At 37.6% G+C, this 20,340-nt stretch overlaps 1 protein-coding gene across 1 annotated transcript in view; it reads right to left on the bottom strand.

Annotated features, from left to right (window-relative positions):
* The window catches only part of OVCH1 (ovochymase 1), a gene marked incomplete at both ends in the record, with an annotated part of 53,446 nt that overhangs the window by 7,657 nt on the left and 25,449 nt on the right, over positions 1-20,340 (bottom strand). The window contains 6 exons of the mRNA XM_079937514.1: positions 108-243; positions 1,704-1,829; positions 9,483-9,707; positions 12,322-12,417; positions 12,736-12,892; positions 19,355-19,509. Of these exons, the coding sequence (XP_079793640.1) occupies positions 108-243; positions 1,704-1,829; positions 9,483-9,707; positions 12,322-12,417; positions 12,736-12,892; positions 19,355-19,509 (895 nt within the window). The remainder of the gene's footprint in view (positions 1-107; positions 244-1,703; positions 1,830-9,482; positions 9,708-12,321; positions 12,418-12,735; positions 12,893-19,354; positions 19,510-20,340) is intronic.

The following is a 20,340-nucleotide window of genomic DNA, read 5'->3' as shown; positions in this document are numbered from 1 at the left end:
AGGGAAGAAAGTGGAAAATAACGCCTTAAGCAAATAACAAATGTCCCTGCTTGTCAAGGGATCATCCATGAACTTCTTCCATTGTAGTATAAACATTCTTTCCTCACCTCATAGTGGTTCTGTGAAAATATCTTGGGATTTGTATGATTCCTGTTGGTTTGGTAAGAATAACATCGTCACAAGTGGCCACATGCTCTTGGTTTGAACTCTGAAGAAATTTGGTAGTTTTACTGCTCTTTGGACCTAGAAATAAAGAAGAAAAGGGATTGAGGTAAAACTAATTTTAAAGAGGCTTGTTATATGCCTTTTCAGCTCAGAGCTATCAGCTTTCCTCCCTAATTGTTTTAGAAAAAAGTTAACAGGAGGTAGTTAGTTTCACTAAAAATTTTCTATCTGCAACATTCAAAAGATACAGAAAACCAGCACCTCTCTCAAATTATCTTTGGCACAGCCTAGGGTCTATGGAAGATAAAGTGTGATAACTATAGAAAATGCAGGTTCCCTGCACAATTCCATCTAAAAGCAATATTCATTTTGAAAAAAAATTTTATTGAAGTATAATTGATTTACAATGTTGTGTTAATTTCTGGTGTACAGCAAAGTGATTCAGTTTTACATATATAAATACATATATATATATATATATATATATATACACACATATATATATACACACACATATATTCTTTTTCATATTCTTTTCCATTATGTTTTATTACAGGACATTGAATATAGTTCCCTGTGCTATACAGTTCCCTGTTGTTTATCTGTTTTATATATAGTAGTTTGTATCTGTTAATCCCAAACTCCTAATTTATCCCTCCCCGAGCCTCTCTCCCCTTTGGTAACCACAAGTTTGTTTTCAATGTCTGTGAGTCTGTATCAGTTTTGTAAATAAGTTCATTTGTATCATATTTTAGATTCTACTATATATATATATATATATATATATATATGTGAATATATATATGTGATATCATTTGATATTTGTTAAAAGCAATATTCATAACATAGTTCTTTAGGAAAAAACTTTCCTATGATATACATGCTTTTCTTTATTACTCACTTAACATTTTTCCAATTGTCTCTCTGCAATGCTTTTCAGTGCCAAAGAGAGAACCTAGCTCTTGGTTACCTACGTTCATCAAGAGTCAGAAACCTCACTAATGACATGTTTGAAAATGCAGTCTGAAAACTCTGAATTGCATGAGTTTACATTTATAATGCTAGCATCTACTATTTGTTTAGTTTGTTTTCACAACTCATTCTAACCTTTTATTATTATAATATCACTATAAAGAAAACTCTAATACAGAGATAATAAATTGTCCAGGGCTAATCAGCCAGCTAAGATTTAGAACTCAAATCTTTCAATCCACAAGAATTATGGCTACAGAAAAGGATCAGTGTGGTGTAAAATCACAATCACAATAAAAAATGCTATCTTGCAATCAATATATCTTAGCCACATCCAGAAATCACAATTCTGAATGATTTACACGTCAATCAGCTTATTTACTGAGTAGTTTTTCCTCTTGGACCAGACCAATCTCAGATCACTTAAATAGATTTTCCCTTCAAACATAAGCTCGTTCCCCACAGAAACAATTTTTCTTACAAAACAATGTGTAAGTTTTGAAATATCCCTAAAAACAAAAACATTGATTTTTAACTTTATAAGTTTACTAAATGACCAAACATACCTTGGACTCTAAAGACAATATAATTTATGCCAAAAGCACCTTGCACACCGGAATGAAATGTCACCCTCACCAGTGGTCCAGAGCTCATGAAAATCATTGGGTAAAGCCTTCTCCCACATAATTCACCTAGGTTAAAAGAAAAAAATCAAATTTGATAAAAAAAAAAAAAGAACATTTGCTTTTTTTAACAGTTCTCTAATTTAGGTGTAGCAATTACTTAAACTCCACTCTGCCAAAGGAGGAGCAGGGTTCCAGAACTCAGATGACTCACCCAAAGTCACAGACTGATGGTGGGGAGTCAGGATTGGAAGCCACGTTCAAAAATACAATACCTATTACAGTCGACTATGTCACACTGCTCCCTTGAAGGACAATAGGTAGCAAATTATTTTATCTTTAAAATAAGTCTGATGTGCCATTTTTCTCCTAGAAAAGTAACCTATTTATTAAAAATATATCACTGTGAAAATCCATGATGGTAAACTTTTTCTACCTGAAAATTTATTCTTTCCCTACATCCAATCTTCTTTTGATCACTTTACTTTAAGAACCTAAGTCAAAGACAGAACATAAAATTATAACCATAATTCTAAAATGATTCAGAGGGCTGATTAAAGAAGTATAGAAAGAATCCTTGATTTTCTTAGATTCAAAGTCACCTACTATTAAGAATAACTCAATATCATTCTGTAACATTTATTTAAATGTCACCTGCTCAGAAAGACTTTTGCCAGTTATACTGCATATAACTCTATGGCACCTGCATCCCAGATGCTTCTTCTCTCCCTTCCCACGCCATTTTCCCCCAGCCCTTCTGTCTAACATATTATATATTTTATTGTAATATGTGTCCTCCCCAAACTAGAATATAAGGTTGGTAAGGGTGGGGATATTTTTTGTCCATTTTATTCACTACTGGATGCCCACAACCGAGAAGGGTCAGTCCCTGGCCCACAGTAGGTGTTCCATATATATTTGTAGGGAGGAAAGAAGGGAGAAGATTATATACAAGAAGAAAAAAACATTAGTTGGCATAACATCTTAGGATAAATGATGTTGAAATACTATTTGAAGAATGAGCAAATATTTATTTATAGCAAGAAGAGATGAACGCAGCTCTTGAATGGTTTCTGGCTCCCGCAGGGAAAAACATAGCATTTTACAGTGTACTAGAATACTACCTGACTTGAGTAAGAGGTAATGTTTCTATCATAGTCCTACAGTTCCACTAGCTATCATCTGAAGGAGAGAACAACTCCAGAAGTTTCAAGCTGAGAATTTCAAATCAAAGAAATGCTACATTGAAAAATTATAGGGGTTCCCCAGGTAATCCACAACAAAGTCAAACATGGTTTTCAGTAGAACAATGATAAAGGCAAGTTTTCCCAGAAATCATTTACTTCTATATGAGAATCTGGTATATGATAAAGATAGCTATAAATTAAAGAGAAAATATTTTTTTTAAAAAAAGAAAGCAGGCATAAGGCCATTTTACCATATGAGAAAATATATTTCAGCAGGATTAAGCTTTTTTTAATTAAAAAATTTCTGACCTCGGATTGAGAAATTAATTTTTAAAAATAAAAGCAAAGAGATAAAACAAAGATCAAAGATACATATGACTGTATTTAAACCAATAAATTTAAAAATATTTACATCAACATATAAATATACAAAATTTAAAGGCAAATGACAACCTTATGAATAAGTACTTGTAACTTATGACAAAGGAAAAAGTATTTATATATATATATAATATATATACATATATATAGCTCTTATAAACCAATAAGATCAATACTCAAATTTAAAAATAGATGGTAATGACAACAAATTTAAAAATACAAATAGCTAACCAACACATGAAAAAAATTTATCCTCATTAATGATTTTTTAAAAAGTACAAATGCTTATTAAATTGATAATATCAGGTTATGGGCATGGTGAAAGAGGCTCTTATGCATTGCTAATGGCAGTGAAAAATGATTTAGTCTTTCTTTTTTTTTTTTAAACAAGTATTTAATATATTTATTTATTTTTTTTAAATTTTATTTATTTGTGGCCGTGTTGGGTCTTCGTTGCTGCACGCGAGCTTTCTTTAGTTGCAGCGAGTGGGGGCTACTCTTCATTGTGGTGCGTGGGCTTCTCATTGCAGTGGCTTCTCTTGTTGTGGAGCATGGGCTCTAGGTTCATGGGCTTCAGTAGTTGCAGCATGCGGGCACAGTAGTTGTGGCACGCAGGCTCAGTAGTTGTGGTGCGCAGGCTCAGTAGTTGTGGTGCACAGGCTTAGTTGCTCCATGGCATGTGGGATCTTCCTGGACCAGGGCTTGAACCCATGTCCCCTGCATTGGCAGGCGGATTCTTAACCATTGTGCCACCAGGGAAGTCCCTGATTTAGTCTTTCTGAAGAATAATTTAGCAGTATGTATTCATGCAAAAAAAAAAAAATGTTCTGAGTCTCTCTTATCCCAAGTTGGGGAGACATAGTAGGGAAAAATAAATAGCCAGATCCCTGTTCTCATGAAGCTTTCATGTGAGTCAGATAAGTGAAGAAGACGATTTCAAATAGAAACCACTGTTACAAATGAAATAACCAACAGAGTATGATAGAAAACGACTGTGGGAGGTGAAGGATGATGCTACTTAAGACTAAGAAGGCCTATTTAAGGAGGTGACCTTTCAATCAGTCACTCATTTATTAAATGCCTTCATTTCGTCCAGCAACGTTCTAAGGACTGGGGATTCCTGAAGTGAAGAGATGAGTTTCAGTCCTCGAGAAGCTCATATCAATAGGGAAGACACTGACATAAAAACATGAAACAACCTCATAGGTTAGAAGACAATAATGCCAAGAGAAGGGCCACTAAGAAGTACAGAGGTGGGAGTGATGAAATTCACATCAATCAGGTAGGCCTCATTAATAAGGCACATTCTATGTGGAGAAAAGGGAACCCTTGAACACTGTTGGTGGGAATGTAAATTGGTGCAGCCACTGTGGAAAACAGTATGACTGTTTCTCAAAAAGCTAAAAATAGAACTACGATATGACCCAGTAATTCCACTCCTGAGTATATATCCAAAAAAATCAAAAATACCAGTTCAAAAAGATACATGCACCCCAAAGTTCATATCAGCATTATTTACACTTGCCAAGATATGGAAGCAACCTAAGTATGAATGGATAAAGAAGATATGATATATATACACAATGGAATACTACTCAGCCATAAAAAAGAACAAAATGTTGCCACTTGCAGCAACATGGATGGACTTGTAGGGCATTATGCTAAGTGAAATAAGTCAGACAGAAAAAGACAAATACTGTAGGATATCACTTACATGTGGAATCTAAAAAATACAACTAGTCGGGGGGCGGAGTCAAGATGGCTGCATGGGAGGACATTGAGTTTGCATCTCCCCCAAACTAGGGCACCTTCTGGATGCTGGTGGGGGACTTTGACACCCAAGGAGATGGGAGAAACCCTCAAGCAACCAGGTAGGACGTGGGGAGAGTGAGAGGGGAGGAGAGGTGGAGACTGGACAGGACTGGTGCCCCTGAGGGGTGGCTGGGAGAGGGGAGGGGTTCCTTCGCCTGGAGAGACCCTTAGGGGCTCGAGGATCATGGGGGAGTGTGCCTAGCATTTCTCCTGCCCAACTGGGCTGCCGTAAGCCGGCTGGGCTCCCAGACTGGGTCCGCTGCCCTCTGAGCCCCGCTCTGAGCTGTGTGGGACCTAGGACTTGTTGCACAAGTCCTCAACAAAATACTAGCAAACAGAATCCAACAACACATTAAAAGGATCATACACCATGAACAAGTGGGATTTATCCCAGGAATGCAAAGATTCTTCAATATATGCAAATCAATCAATGTGATACACCATATTAACAAATTGAAGGGGAAAAAACATATGCTTATCTCAATAGACGCAGAAAAAGCTTTTGACAAAATTCAACATTCAATTATGATAAAAACTCTCCCAAAAATGGGCATAGAGGGAACCTACCTCAACATAATATAGGCCATATACAACAAACCCACAGCAAACATCATTCTCAATGGTGAAAAACTGAAAGCATTTCCACTACGATCAGGAACAAGACAAGGATATACACTCTTGCCACTCTTATTCAACATAGTTTTGGAAGTCCTAGCCATGGCAATCAGAGAAGAAATAAAAGGAATACAAATCAGAAAAGAAGAAGTAAAACTGTCACTGTTTGCAGATGACATGATACTATACATAGAAAATCCTAAAGATGCCACCAGAAAACTACTAGAACTAATCAATGAATTTGATAAGGTTGCAGGATACAAAATTCATGCACAGAAATCTCTTGCATTCCTATACACTAACAATGAAAAACCAGAAAGAGAAATTAAGGAAACAATCCCATTTATCATCACAACAAAATGAATAAAATACCTAGGAATAAACCTACCTAAGGAGGTGAATGACTTGTACTCAGAAAACTATACAACACTGATGAAAGAAATCAAAGATGACATAAACAGGTGGAGAAATATATTATGCTCCTGGACTGGAAGAATCAATATTGTAAAAATGTCTATACTACCCAAAGCAGTCTACAGAGTCAATGCAATCCTTATCAAATTACCAATGGCATTCTTTACAGAATTAGAACAAAAAATGTTACAATTTGTATAGAAACACAAAAGACCCCGAATAGCCAAAGCAATCTTGAGAAAGAAAACCGGAGCTGGAGGAATCAGGCTCCCGGACTTCAGATTATACTACAAAGCTACAGTAATCAAGACAGTATGGTACTGGCACAAAAGCAGAAATATAGATCAATGGTACAGGATAGATAGCCCAGAGATAAACCCACGCATATATGGTCACCTAATTTATTTCAAGGGGGGCAAGAACATACAATGGAGAAAAGACAGCCTCTTCAATAAGTGGTGCTGGGAAAACTGGACAGCTACATGTAAAAGAATGAAATTAGAACATTCCCTAACACCATACACAAAAATAAACTCAAAATTGATTAAAGACCTAAATGTAAGACCGAATACTATAAAACTCTTAGAGGAAAATATAGGAAAAACACACTTTGACATAAACCACAGCAAGATCTTTTTTGACCCACCTCCTAGAGTAATGAAAATAAAAACAAAAATAAATAAATGGGACCTAATGAAACTTAAAAGCTTTTGCACAGCAAAGGAAACCATAAAAAAGATGAAAAGATAACCCTCAGAATAGGAGAAAATATTTGCAAACAAAGCAACGGACAAAGGATTAATCTCCAAAATATTCTAACAGCTCATGGAGTGCAATATCAAAAAAACAAAGATCCCAATTAAAAAAATAGGCGGAAAACCTAAATAGACATTTCACCAAAGAAGACGTACAGATGGCCCAGAGGCACATGAAAAGATGCTCAACATCACTAATTATTAGAGAAATGAAAATCAAAACTACAATGAGGTATCACTTCACACTGGTCAGAATGGCCATCATCAAAAAAGTCTACAAACAATAAATCCTGGAGAGGGTGTGGAGAAAAGGGAACCCTTTTGCACTGTTGGTGGGAATGTAAATTGATACATCCACTGTGGAGAACAGTATGGAGTTTCCTTGAAAAACTAAAAATAGAACTACCATATGACCCAGCAATCCCACTACTGGGCATATACCCTGAGAAAACCATAATTCAAAAGGACACATGTACCCCAGTGTTCACTGCAGCACTATTTACAATAGCCAGGACATGGAAACAACCTAATGTCCAACCACAGATGAATGGATAAAGAAGATGTGGTGAATATATACGATGGAATATTACTCAGCCACAAAAAGGAACAAAACTGGGTCATTTGTAGAGATGTGGATGGACCTAGAGTCTGTCCTACAGAATGAAGTAAGCCAGAATGCGAAAAACAAATATCATATATTAATTCATATATGTGGAACCTAGATAAATGGTACAGATGAACCTATTTGCAGGGCAGGAATAGAGACGTAGATGTAGAGAAGAGACATGTGGACACAGGTGGGGAAGGGGAGGGTGGGATGAATTGGGAGATTAAGTTTGACATAAATACACCGCCATGTGTAAAATAGATAGCTAGAGGGAACCTAGGGAGCTCAGCTCAGTGCTCTGTGATGACTTAGATGGGTGGGATGTGGGGGAAGGGCGCTCCAAGAGGGAGGGGATATGGGTACACATATAGCTGATTCACTTCATTGTACCGCAGAAACTAACACAGCATTGTAAAGCAGTTATACTCAAAAAAAAAAAAAAAAAAAAAAGAACTAGTGAATATAACAAAAAGAAGCTGACTCCAATATAGAGAACAAATTAGTGGTTACCAGTGGGGAGGGTGTCAATATAGAGATGGGGGAGTGGGAGGCACAAACCATTGGGTGTAAGATAGGCTCAAGGATGTGCTGTAGAACACAGGGAATAGAGCCAGTATTTTGTTTCAGCTATACAAATGTAAATGCAAAGTAACCTTTAAAATTATACTAAAAAATGTCAAAGCAAAAAAAAAAAAAAAAAGAAGGCACATTCTAGTCAAGACTTGACTAGATGCATGAGGAAGAGGTCTTTGAATAGCTGGGAGAGGTGGTGATGGACAAGGGCCCTGAGGGGACAGCATGATGAGCTAAGGGAGAGCGAGGCAAAAGGTCATACTAGGGAGTCTGGATTTCACTGCAGCTACAAGGAGCATTTTACTCAGGGTGGATGGGGAAGGTAATCTGATCATAGGGGAAAAATGTGCAATGGGGGACAGGCAGTTAATCGTTTTCTCTGCAGTCTAAATGAGATAGTATTTCTAAAGAAAGATCCTTTAAATAAATGTTTGAGCCTTCTAAGTCAATAATTCAATCTCTCAGAATTTATCCTGAGAAAATCTCAACCTCAAAGCAATTCCCTGGCCTCCGTATACTCCTGAATCAAGCACGTGCACTTGTGTGTGAATCACACACACTCAGAGTAACATACCTAAACTTTTCTTTCCAGGTATCCCCATCAACCAAATTATTTCCAACACCTTCCCACCTCCCCCTTTACTGACACCCAAAAAGCCTGTGTTACACCTATACAAAGAACAGGTGGCGGGCTTCCCTGGTGGCGCAGTGGTTGAGAGTCCGCCTGCTGATGCAGGGGACACGGGTTTGTGCCCCGGTCCGGGAAGATCCCACATGCCGCAGAGCGACTGGGCCCGTGAGCCATGGCCGCTGATCCTGCGCGTCTGAAGCCTGTGTTCTGCAACGGGAGAGGCCACAACAGTGAGAGGCCTGCGTACCGCAAAAAAAAAAAAGAACAGGTGGCAAGTTTGCTGAACAAAACCAGGTTTGCCTGTACAGGAAATGAGATGACAGTTGGCATGTTATTAGCAAATCTTTTTAATTCTACCATTTTAAAAGCCTTTAATGTATTTTGCTTTATTTGAAAATTCAGCACCTTACCCCCTGCATGATTTTTAATTATCTTAACCCCTCCTCTGTCTTACACACATTTCTGGCATTCTGGCATGGTTCTGCTATGTTTGAAGAAGTTGGGTTCTCCCGTATTTTTTTTTTTTTTTCCGAATACACATACATACAAACACTTCCACTCAACCTTTAGTATACCTGTTTTGTAAATTCAAATTTTGAAAATATTAAATGTGCCTAGAAAAAAAGTCACGCCTACTACATGAATCAACATTTCAGTATTATTACCAAGTCAAACTCTCCCTTTGAACATAAGCCGCCTACACAGAAAAGGCTCCCAGCACAACGTATAAATGCCCCTCAGGTTTACCTGACATCCTTCTCTCATTGTGGTTTTCTTCATAAATAGTCAGAACTGAATCGCCACACACATGAGACCCAGGGAGTGACAGATACTCAACCGTAAATTTTGCCATACTGCTTGGTGAAACTCTGAGCACCCAAGAACAGTCCAGTTTTCCTCTATAATCCAGTGGATATCTTGGAGAGGAAAAAAAGCCTCTGGGCTCTTCCAGCTCCACTTCAGAGTAACAGCCTATGATTCAGAACATAGGGACACCAGGGACCAATAAATAAGACAAAGAAAAATGAGATTTTATCATAAACTTGAATAATTTAGGCTCGCAAGAAGAAAATTAAAACAATTACCATCAGTTACAAGTTCTTGGGTAAAATGATCATCCCATTTAATGTGTCCTACTTTTGTGAAATGAGGTTGTAGAAGTATAATTTAAACAATAATTACTTAAAATGACTTTTAACTGAATTTTAAAAATTTCTTAGAAAATGCACAGTGGACTGCATTGCATCCTCTAATCCCAGCCTGTTTTCATTTTTTTCCTTCTTTAAGATGCAACTGAAGGTCTGTTCCTAAAAGCTTCATTGACTTCGCTGAGCACTTATGTTGCTGGGACAAATGATTACATTCATGGAGCTTGTGACTGAGATCAAGAAAAGGAACTGAATCATATAAAGTCATGAAGTCCCAACCACTCGTTATTTTTGGTAAATGGGGTAACAATCTCAAAAAACCATTGCTAAGATTCATTCATTCCCTTGTGTAAAAAGCAAGTGGTGGGAGTGGGTAGGTGTTAAATATGGCAGAATCCTAACACTTTTTCTCATAGAATATTCATAGAAGTAAAACAAAACAATACCCTTTTATATGTAAAACTTTGGAAGTTCTTTGGTATGCATAAGTATTTCTGAACACATACAAATGAGAAATATCTTCTCTGCATTTTAACAATGTTCATTTTCTAATAGTCTGAATGGGACAGTTCAAAGAACACACTTGATGGTCACTACACCACAACACTTACTGACCCTCATCATGGGTCATACCATCCCTATTCTAAGTGCTTAACATGCATTAACTTACTTTGGCACTCATTGAAATTATTCAGTTAAACCATCAAAATCATTAGGTTTTATGATCTTAAACCTAAGTCTGCTTTCCATCTCAACCCCAATTCCATATTTAATTTAATCTAAATATGACTCTTTGACTCTTGTTTTGACTCCTGACTCTTGTGTTGTCAGAACCTACCACCCATAACTGGTCCCTGACTTACTCCACTTCATTCCTAGAAAATTTTAGCAGTCATTTTCTCCAACACTATTCCTACCATATATCTTGCTGATTTCAATAGCCATACAGATGATGTTTCCAGCACTGAATCTTTTCAGTCTCTCAACTTTCCTCCAATGATCTTGTCCTTCACCTGACCTCATTCACTTCTCCAAAGGGTCAGCCCCTAGAGACCTGGTCATTAGCAATAACTGTAAGCCTTGCATAAACTCAATTTCAAGAACCACCATCTCCAACCACAACCTTCTATTTTTCAGCTTACACCAATGCTCCTTCACCTTTTGAGACTTGTAATTCATCTATTCCACCATCTTTTCTTGTTCCTTAACTTTTCCTCCTTGCTTCACTATTTTCCTAGCTTGAATTCCAACCATCCATCATTTTAATCTCTTCCTCATATACACTCTCAATTTCCTTATACTCTTGTATACTTGGAAAAACCCACTGTGATTGAATCTACTCTCCACCTGGGCTGCATCTATGTGGTATGACTCAGTGTCTCCAGAGGAAAACATACAACCAAACTAACTGATTAGTCTCCCTCTAAATTTATGATCATTCATCTCAGAGGCTTTTATGCTGCCAAACAATTCTACAACATTTTCGTATTCCATGCACTTGGTCACTTTTTTCGAGAACTGTTTACAACTTTCTCGTTTTTCTCTCAAAACCCTCAGAGCCTCTCCCACAATCCTCTGTTTCATGTGCTAAGAAAATATAAGCAATTAGAGGAGAACTGCTGTTCCCATTCCCACATGTACCCATACAACAGCAGCAGTGCCTAAATATTGTTCTTTCCATCTGGCAACTATGGATAAACTGCACTTTGCTCCTATCCAAGACCAGCCCTTCCACCTGGACACTAGATCTCATCCACTTTCTTCTACTGAAGGTCGTCACTCTAGCAAGTCTCCCCCTTCTCTCTTGCATCCTTCTCAATTTTCCTCCAACTCTTTCTAGTTGTCTATTGGGCTTGAGTGTATATGAGAGTGGATGGGGCAGAGATGGATGAAAAGGGAAAGATCCTGACCATTTGGAAACCAAGAATGATGGTATCATGGAACTTTTATCTTCTTATAAATCTATCACAGACATCTAAATCTCCAGTTCCTTTTTGCTTTTAACTAAAAATATTATTAGCAAACAGACACTGACAATTGGGGGAGAGTTAAGAGAGACACTAACACTGATACTCGTCTTGGTCATCTAATATCCAGAGCAAGATACCTGAAAGCCTAAGGGCCTAAGGGCCTTTGTTCATGTAGCAATAAATAGCTCAGAGGTCAGAATAATTCTATGAACTTCTCCAAAATTCAAGCACTGTTCACAACCACAAGACTTTTTTTTTTTTTTTTAACCTGTAACAGCTGTATCTATGGGGTAGAAAAGATCCCTAGACAGTAACAATAACAACTCTCCTGTCTTTCAGCTTAAACTGCCAACCAGAATGAAGACACAGTTAACGGTATTCCAAAGAAAATTAATGAACCCAGATGAGCAATGTTTTTTGCTAAATTCTTACTAGCTATATTAATGGCATAACATGAACATCTACTACCTGGCCCAGATGCGCTGTCTCTTGAAGGTGTGGGTGGTGGCAATCGTTGTCTTGTTAAGATTTTGTTTTCTTTATTTATCTGAAGTAAAACAGGACCTGCATCTGGGGAGAACATGTTAAAAGTAAATAAAGATGAAAGCCTAAGGACAAAATGTAGTTTGTTCCAGAGCAGATTTTTTTCAAAGAGAATGCAAATCTAGGATTAAAGCAGCCTCAGGAAATGTCAGTTTTACCATAACTCTGCCTAAGGAAGAACTTATTCTTACAGAATTTTAATGTGTTTAGAAACTAAAATAAATAAAATACTATATTATGGTCTTCTCTTTCATAATGCTGATTTCCACCACTCTCACCACTCCCAAACCCACTCGAAAAAAAAGAGGCACCTTTTTATAATATCTGAAAAATATTTACCTTTGATTCTGGATTGAATCCAGTCCAAGAAGACACTCACCCTGGCAAATACGCCTGGCTTCCTTGGCTGGGGACAGCTGGCTCCCCAGCTGACAATGCCATAGAGGACAAAGGGAGCTTTTTCATGTTTACATACTAATGGCCCACCAGAATCTCCCTGGAACACCAAGAAAACATGTTCTAAAATTGCTTTAATCAGAACTCCTGCTTTCAGTTTTGGAACAGGAATAATCAATAATTTATTCATAATATATTTCTTTAATTTCTTAAAGATTTATTTTTATGAATTTGTATACCTTAGAATACTTAGACTTAAATAAATGAAATCACAAATAAAAGAAATGAAAGAGGAGACATTACAACTGGTACCACAGAAATACAAGGAATCATAAGAGACCACTATGAACAACTATAAACCGAAAAATTGGATAAACTTAGAAGAAATAAACTCCTAGAAACATACCACCTACTAATACCAAATCAAGAGGAAAAAGAAAATCATAACAGACCAATACAAGAAAGGAGATTGAATCAATAATCAAGAACATCCCAACAAAGAAAAGCCTAGGACCAGAAGGCTTCACTAGTGAATTTTACTAAACATTTAAACAAGAATTCTTCTCAAAGTCTACCCAAAAACTGGAGGAGGGAATACTCCAAAACTCATTTTATGAGGTCAGCATTACCCTCATACTAAAGCCAGAAAAGAACACTACAAAAAAAGATAATTAGGCCCATAACCCTAATGAACATAGATGTAAAAACACCTCCAAAATACTAGCATACTGAATTCAACAGTATATTAAATGGATCAATCACCATAATCAAGTGGGATTTATTCCAGTGATGCAAGGGTGGTTCAACATATGCAAGTCAATAAATGTGAAAGTTAAAATCGTATCTTCATCTCAATAGTACAAAAAAGCATTTAACAAAATGCAACATTCTTGCATGATTAAGAACTCTCAACAACTTGGGTGTAAATAAAACATACCTCAACATAAAAAAGGCCATATATAACAAACCCACAGCTGACACTCTACTCAACAGTGAAAGGTTGAAAGCTGTTCCTCTAAGAGTAGGAATAACACAAAGGTGCTCACCCTCACCAGGCCTATTCAGTACAGTCTGAAAGTCCTAGCCAGAGCAATCAGGCAAGAAAGTCTTTTTATACAGAAAGTCTTAAAGGCTCCACCAAAAAACTGTTAGAACTTATCAATGAATACAGTAAAGTTTCAGGATACAAAATATAGAAGTCAGCTGTGTCTCTATACACCAACAAAACACACACACACACACACACACACACACACACACACACACACACATATATATAAATCCCATGTACAATAGCATCAAAAGAATAAAATACTTTGGAATAAATTTAACCAAGGAGGTAAAATGTCTCTATACTGAAAACTATGACTTTGATGAAAAAATTAAAGACACAAAGAAATGGAAAGATATCCCACATTCATGAATTTGAAGAATTAATATTGTTAAAATGTCCACACTACTCAAAACCAGCTATAGATTCAATGCAGTCCATATCAAAATTTCAATGGCATTTTTCACAGAAATCCTAAAATTCACATGGAACCACAAAGACCCTCGCATAGTCAAAACAATCCTGAGAAAGAACAAAGCTGAAGGCATCACACTTCCTGATTTCAAAATGTATTACAAATTTATAGTAATCAACACAGTATGGTACTGGCATAAAAACAGACACACAGACCAATGAGACAGAATTGTGAGGCCAGAAAAAACCCTCATTTATATAGTTAACTAATATTTGAAAAAGGAGCAAAGAATACTCAATGGGGAAAAACTAGTTTCTTCAATAATGGTGTTGGGAAAACTGAATAACCACATGCAGAGGAATAAAACTGAACCCCTATTTTACACCACAAAAATTAACTTGAAATAGATTAAAGACTTAAACATAAGACCCCAAATGGCAGAACTTCTAGAAGAAAACAAGGAAAAGCTCCTTTTTTTTTTTTTTTTGCGGTACGCGGGCCTCTCACTGTTGTGGCCTCTCCCGCTGCGGCGCACAGGCTCCGGACGCGCAGGCTCAGCGGCCATGGCTCACGGGCCCAGCCGCTCCGTGGCATGTGGGATCCTCCCGGACCGGGGCACGAACCCGTGTCCCCTGCATCGGCAGGTGGACTCTCAATCACTGCGCCACCAGGGAAGCCCGAAAAGCTCCTTTGACTTTGTTTTTGGCAACAGTTGTTTTGGATATGAAACCAAAAGCACAAGCAACAGGGCCAAAAATCAGTAAGTGGGACTACATCAAGCTAAAAGGCTTCTGCACATCAGAAGAAACAATCAACAAAATGAAAATGCAACCCATGGAACGGGAGAAAATATTTTCAAACCATATATCTGATAGGCGGTTAGTATCCAAAATTATAGAACTCATACAAGTCAATAACAAAAAAATGCAATTTATAAATAGGCAGAGGATCTGAATAGACATTTTACCAAAGAGGATATACAGATGGCCAACAGGTACATGAAAATGTGCTCAACATCACGAGAATGCAAATCAGAATCACAATGAGATATCACCTCATACCTGTTTGATCAGCTATCATCAAAAAGACAAGAAATAAACAGTGTTTACAAAGATGTGGAAAAAATGAGAATCCTTTTGCACCATTGGTGGGAATATAAATTGGTATATCACTGTGGAAAATAGAATTAAAAATAGAACTACCATATGATACAGCAATCCCTGTTCTGGGTATATAGCCAAAGGAAATAAAAATAGGATACTGAAGAGGTATCTGCACCCCCATGTTTACTGCAGCTTTATTCACATTAGCCAAGATATGGAAACAACCTATTTTTCTGTCAAAGGATGAATGGATAAAGAAGATGTATGGAGTATATGTGTGTGTGTATTATATATATATGTGTGTGTGTGTGTGTGTGTGTCTATATGTATATTTGTTTACTTATTTGTTTATTTATTCAGCCATGAGAATACTGAATACTAAAATGGAATATTATTCAGCCATGAGAAAGAAGGAGATCCTGTCATTTGCGACAACATGGATAATCCTTGAGAACAATATGTTACGTGAAAAGTCAGACAGTGAAAGACAATTACTGTATGATATCACATATACCTGAGTCCTAAAAAATGGGAAAAATGGGAAGATGCTGGTCAAAGGGTGTAAACTTCCAGCTGTAAGATTAACAGGTTCTAGGGAACTTATGTACAGCATGGTGACTATAGTTAACAATACTGTATTGCTTACTTGAAAGCTGCTAAGAGAGTAGATCATAAGTGTTCTCAGCACAAGAAAGAAATGATAATTATGTGAGGTGATGAAGGTGTTAACTAACCCTACTATGGTAAGCATTTCACAATACCTAAGTGTATCAAAATCATCACATTGTACATTTTAAATTTATAAAATTTTATATGTCAATTATATCTCAATAAAACTGAAAAAAAACAAGCTTTAAAACATAGGATTTGCATTTTTTTAAGATAGCCTTTCTGATTTTTTATCAGAGCTTTTTTTTTTTTTTGACACAAATGTACTTAGGACCAAACTAAACCTTTAATTTAATTGTCTTCTTATAAAATAAACTGAGCTGATAACATATTTGAGATAAGTGTTTATTTTATATGGAGCATTTCACAGGAGAAATCCTGAACTGGGAATAGGAGACCGATTCCTTAATCTGTAATGTAGAACAATTAACATTTTCTCTGGGCCTAATTTTTTTCCCACATAATTTAAGATTATACTTAGGAGGCCCTTCCAGTTTGAAAATAGTCTGATTTGTCAAATCAGGTGTTTTTTTATTCACTCATTCATTCAGTACGAACACATACACAATATAGAATTTTTCAGTTAATTACAAACATTTTGTGATACAGAAGGAGCCTGTCTAATTTATCTTTTACGGTCAGCACTTATTACAGGGCCTCGCACATGGTAAATCTTCAAGAAACAAATGGTACCTACTGATTATTTTAAAAATTATTCGGTGCCTACTGTGAGCCAGGCATTCTGGAAAAGAATATAAACAAATTAGATGGTGATAATAGCCATAAAGGAAACACTCAGAGTGAAAAGTTGAGAACAATGGTAGCTGTGTGTATGCTTACACGTGCATGTATATATTTGTAGTTTCAATAACATTTGAGCTCGTACATGAAAAATAAGGAGGTGGATTTTCAAAAACCTGGAGGAATAGTGTTTTCATGCAGAATTAATATCTGGGCTAAGGCCCCAACTTAGACAAGGATGTGGCAAGTTTGAGGTCAGAAGGCAATCAATGTGGCTGAAAAATAGTAAGCAAGAGGAGAGAAATAAGAACTAGACTGGAAGAGTCAGCAAGAACAGAACATGTATCACTCTGTGAAGACAAAGATCAATGGCAGGTCAAAGAACTTGAGGTTAAAAAAAAAATCTAAAATTTGTTGTGAACAAAGAACCACAGGATTCTACACTGTGTATCTGAAACTCCCATGTCTCTGCATTCCAGCATTCTGATGTTCACCTTCCTGGATGAGAAATTACATGAGCAGGTCCATTACCCCTGAGTATGCACAGGAGGGTAAAAACCCTTTTTTGGGGTAAAAACCAATTACCTGATAGAAATTAAATTAGAGTCCGTTTCATCAAAGCAAGTTTCTGAAGTCACCCTTTTAGTAATTCAGTATTCTTTATAAAAGAAAGCTAGCCACATCTAGTCAGAATCTCTACTATTTTCCTTTCTTTGTAGTGGCTGTAAATTTGGTCACACTGCAGGGAAAGTGACAGCTGGATGTAGCTGAAATAAATATAGGTACCAACCGAGATTATGGTATTTGGGTCACCTCTGACATGGACCTATTTGCTCTCTCGATAGATTAAGCTCTTCCCTTAATGTTACATGCTGTTAAACATGACAGAGACAGCAGAGCCATTTGTAATTTTCTTGATGTGAAAAAGAAAGAAAAACCATCCCTCAAAAGGGGGAGAATGAACACATTAATTCAGAGTACTTTTCTATTGGATTTTTATAATATAACAGTAATGTCCTCTAGCAGATGGTGTGAGTGCCCTTCCCATATTCCTCGGACCTTCCAGTCCATGCCGGCTGTGTGCCCGAGGGCCCTTGCCCTGTCCACCACAGCCATAAGGCCGCTCAGACTGTGGGAAATGCTCCCCTGCAGCCTTCCAACCGTGACTCTGGGGAAGCTCCCTCACCCCTCCAAGGGGAGGGGATAAATATACTGCGTGTGTTTTGCATCACTGCCAGAGTTTCGCTGCAGGATTCAGCTCAGTCCCTCCCTGTGGTAGTTGGCTTCATAGCACATTAATAGCACATCAGTAGATGGACTGCCTTCCCTTCCCTGTACCACCTCCTCACATTTCTACCAGTGATATTTGTACTTTCTAAGCAGACTGTTGCCCTTGAATCCTCCTCTCAGAGTCTGCTTCTGAAGAATGCAAATTACAATATGCAACATAAAACAGAATTTGGGCAGTGCTTGACACAAGGAAAGGGTTTAACTACACTCAATTTATATTCAATGTTACGAGGGGACCTCCTTCCTTCTCTCCTCATTTTTGCCAATGGAAAGACTTCTATCCAGATTAAAGCCCAGTTTTCTCCCCATAGAGGTGGTATCCATTGGTTTCTGTTTCTTCGTGGCCAGGGGGGTGGGGGGAGCGTTTGTGGGGAGGCAGGGGAGGACTATCAAAAAGCTGCAACTCAAGATTCATTCTTTCTTCCCTCTCTACTCTAGACCAATATGAAATGATACAACAATCTGGAAGTGTGTCTGCTCTACAGACCCCAACTTTCCCTTAGGCAGGCTGCCTCAAGTCCAGACTAGGTGATCAAGGTGGGCTGCTTAGTGTTGGAAACACTTTTTGGTTGCATACCTAAGGCATATTCCTCAGTCGGCTTTGTGGATATTAAAGCTGGTGTTTTGTAATCCTTTTGCCCACATCCTGTCTTTTTCCTAGTTGATTCTGAACTTGCCAATAGCATGCTTGTCCAACTGACGTGTGAATACATCTGCACAGGTTCGTGCCTCTAGGATATCACTAAAATTAAACTACTGCTTTGCGATTTGTTTTCTGCTGCATATGAAAACCATTTTTTCAAAGGTTCTCATTTTCTTCATGATTATTTTATTTTATTCTGTGGTTGAAAATTAAGTGTGAGTACCCAGGAGTTTAGTAATAATTTGAAACAATAAAACTCTTAAGGCATAAGTAGGATACACTAATTTATAATCCTCATTTGCTCGTTCCCCTTTTACCAAAGCTTTAAGTATATCTGAACACATCTTCCCACCTGCAGACCAGTTCAGTGGTGTTGCCCTCTCCTACTTTCTCATGGGCTCCTCTGTGTACCCACTTCCCCTCTGACTGATGGTTGCTTCTGTCTCCTCTCTGCCATCTCAGCAAGTTTGGACTAAGTAATTCACTCTTCCTGTTGTCCTACTGGCTTTCGAGTAGGGGTGTGGCCTGATGCTGCAGGCACAGGCCAAGATGCTTGTCTGTGGCTTTGAGAGTAGGTTCTTCCTGTCTAAGGAGAATCTCCAACAGATGACAACTTCCTATCTTCCTCTGCAAAATTAGAATGCTCTCACCTGACCCACATCTTTCCCTCCAGATGCTGCAAAGCCAGCACAGATCATCTTCTCTGTAATCCCTCCTGGATGGGCAGAATAGTAAGTGCGTTCGCAGACCTCTCTTTCTACCACGAGCACTTGAATCTGCTGTAAGCGACTCGCTAGGCCACCATCTAAGAAATAGATTCAGAAAGAGAGCTTGATAATGAAGTAAGCAACAAGTGGTGTTAAAGAAATATATTTAAGTTCAGACTTGCTCTACACCGACACAGCTGCCATCATTTGGTTTTGCCTAAGCTGATGCAGAATTCTGAATCCAAACACAATGTTTTGTGCAGGACATCTTTATTTCCAGATGTGACATCTTGGTGAAGAAAATCCATTGGCAGGAGAAACAAGATCAGAAACACTTTTTTTCTAGCTTAATTCTGATTTAAATTTCAGTGTTTCAAGTATAGCTATTAAGAATTCAGAAAGAGAAATTCAGTAAGATATGAATTGGTGTCACAGATAATTTATATTATAAATATATATGTTCATATATTTTTACAGGTACAGTTGACCCTTGAACAACACAGGTTTGAAGTGCACCAGTCCACTTATACTCAGATATTTTTCAATAGTAAATACTGCAGTACTACACGGTTTGTGGTATGTAGGGCTGACTATAAATGACACTTGAATTAACCCCTGCATTGTTCAAAGGTCAACTGTAAAATATTTTACGTAAACATATTATAACTACATAACAATAATATATTTATATGATTTCCAATGGTAACAGGGAAGAGCCAAATCAGACTACATGTTGGATCTGTTTCTTTTACTTTAACCTTTGCTTTCCGCAGCTTTTGTTCACTGAAAGGATACTGTCTGTACATAATGGCCTGCCTCGGGGAACCCTGCCCCTCTGCCTGAATGTTAAAACAAAGTGCCTTTGTTAGGGGGAGCATCTGGACTCTGCCCACCTGTGGATGGCTACAAGAAAGAAGAAATTAACACAT

This window comes from Stenella coeruleoalba, assembly GCF_951394435.1.
Source record: "Stenella coeruleoalba genome assembly, chromosome: 11".
In the NCBI taxonomy this organism is placed as follows: Eukaryota; Metazoa; Chordata; class Mammalia; order Artiodactyla; family Delphinidae; genus Stenella; species Stenella coeruleoalba.
This window is presented reverse-complemented; position numbering and strand designations above follow the sequence as displayed.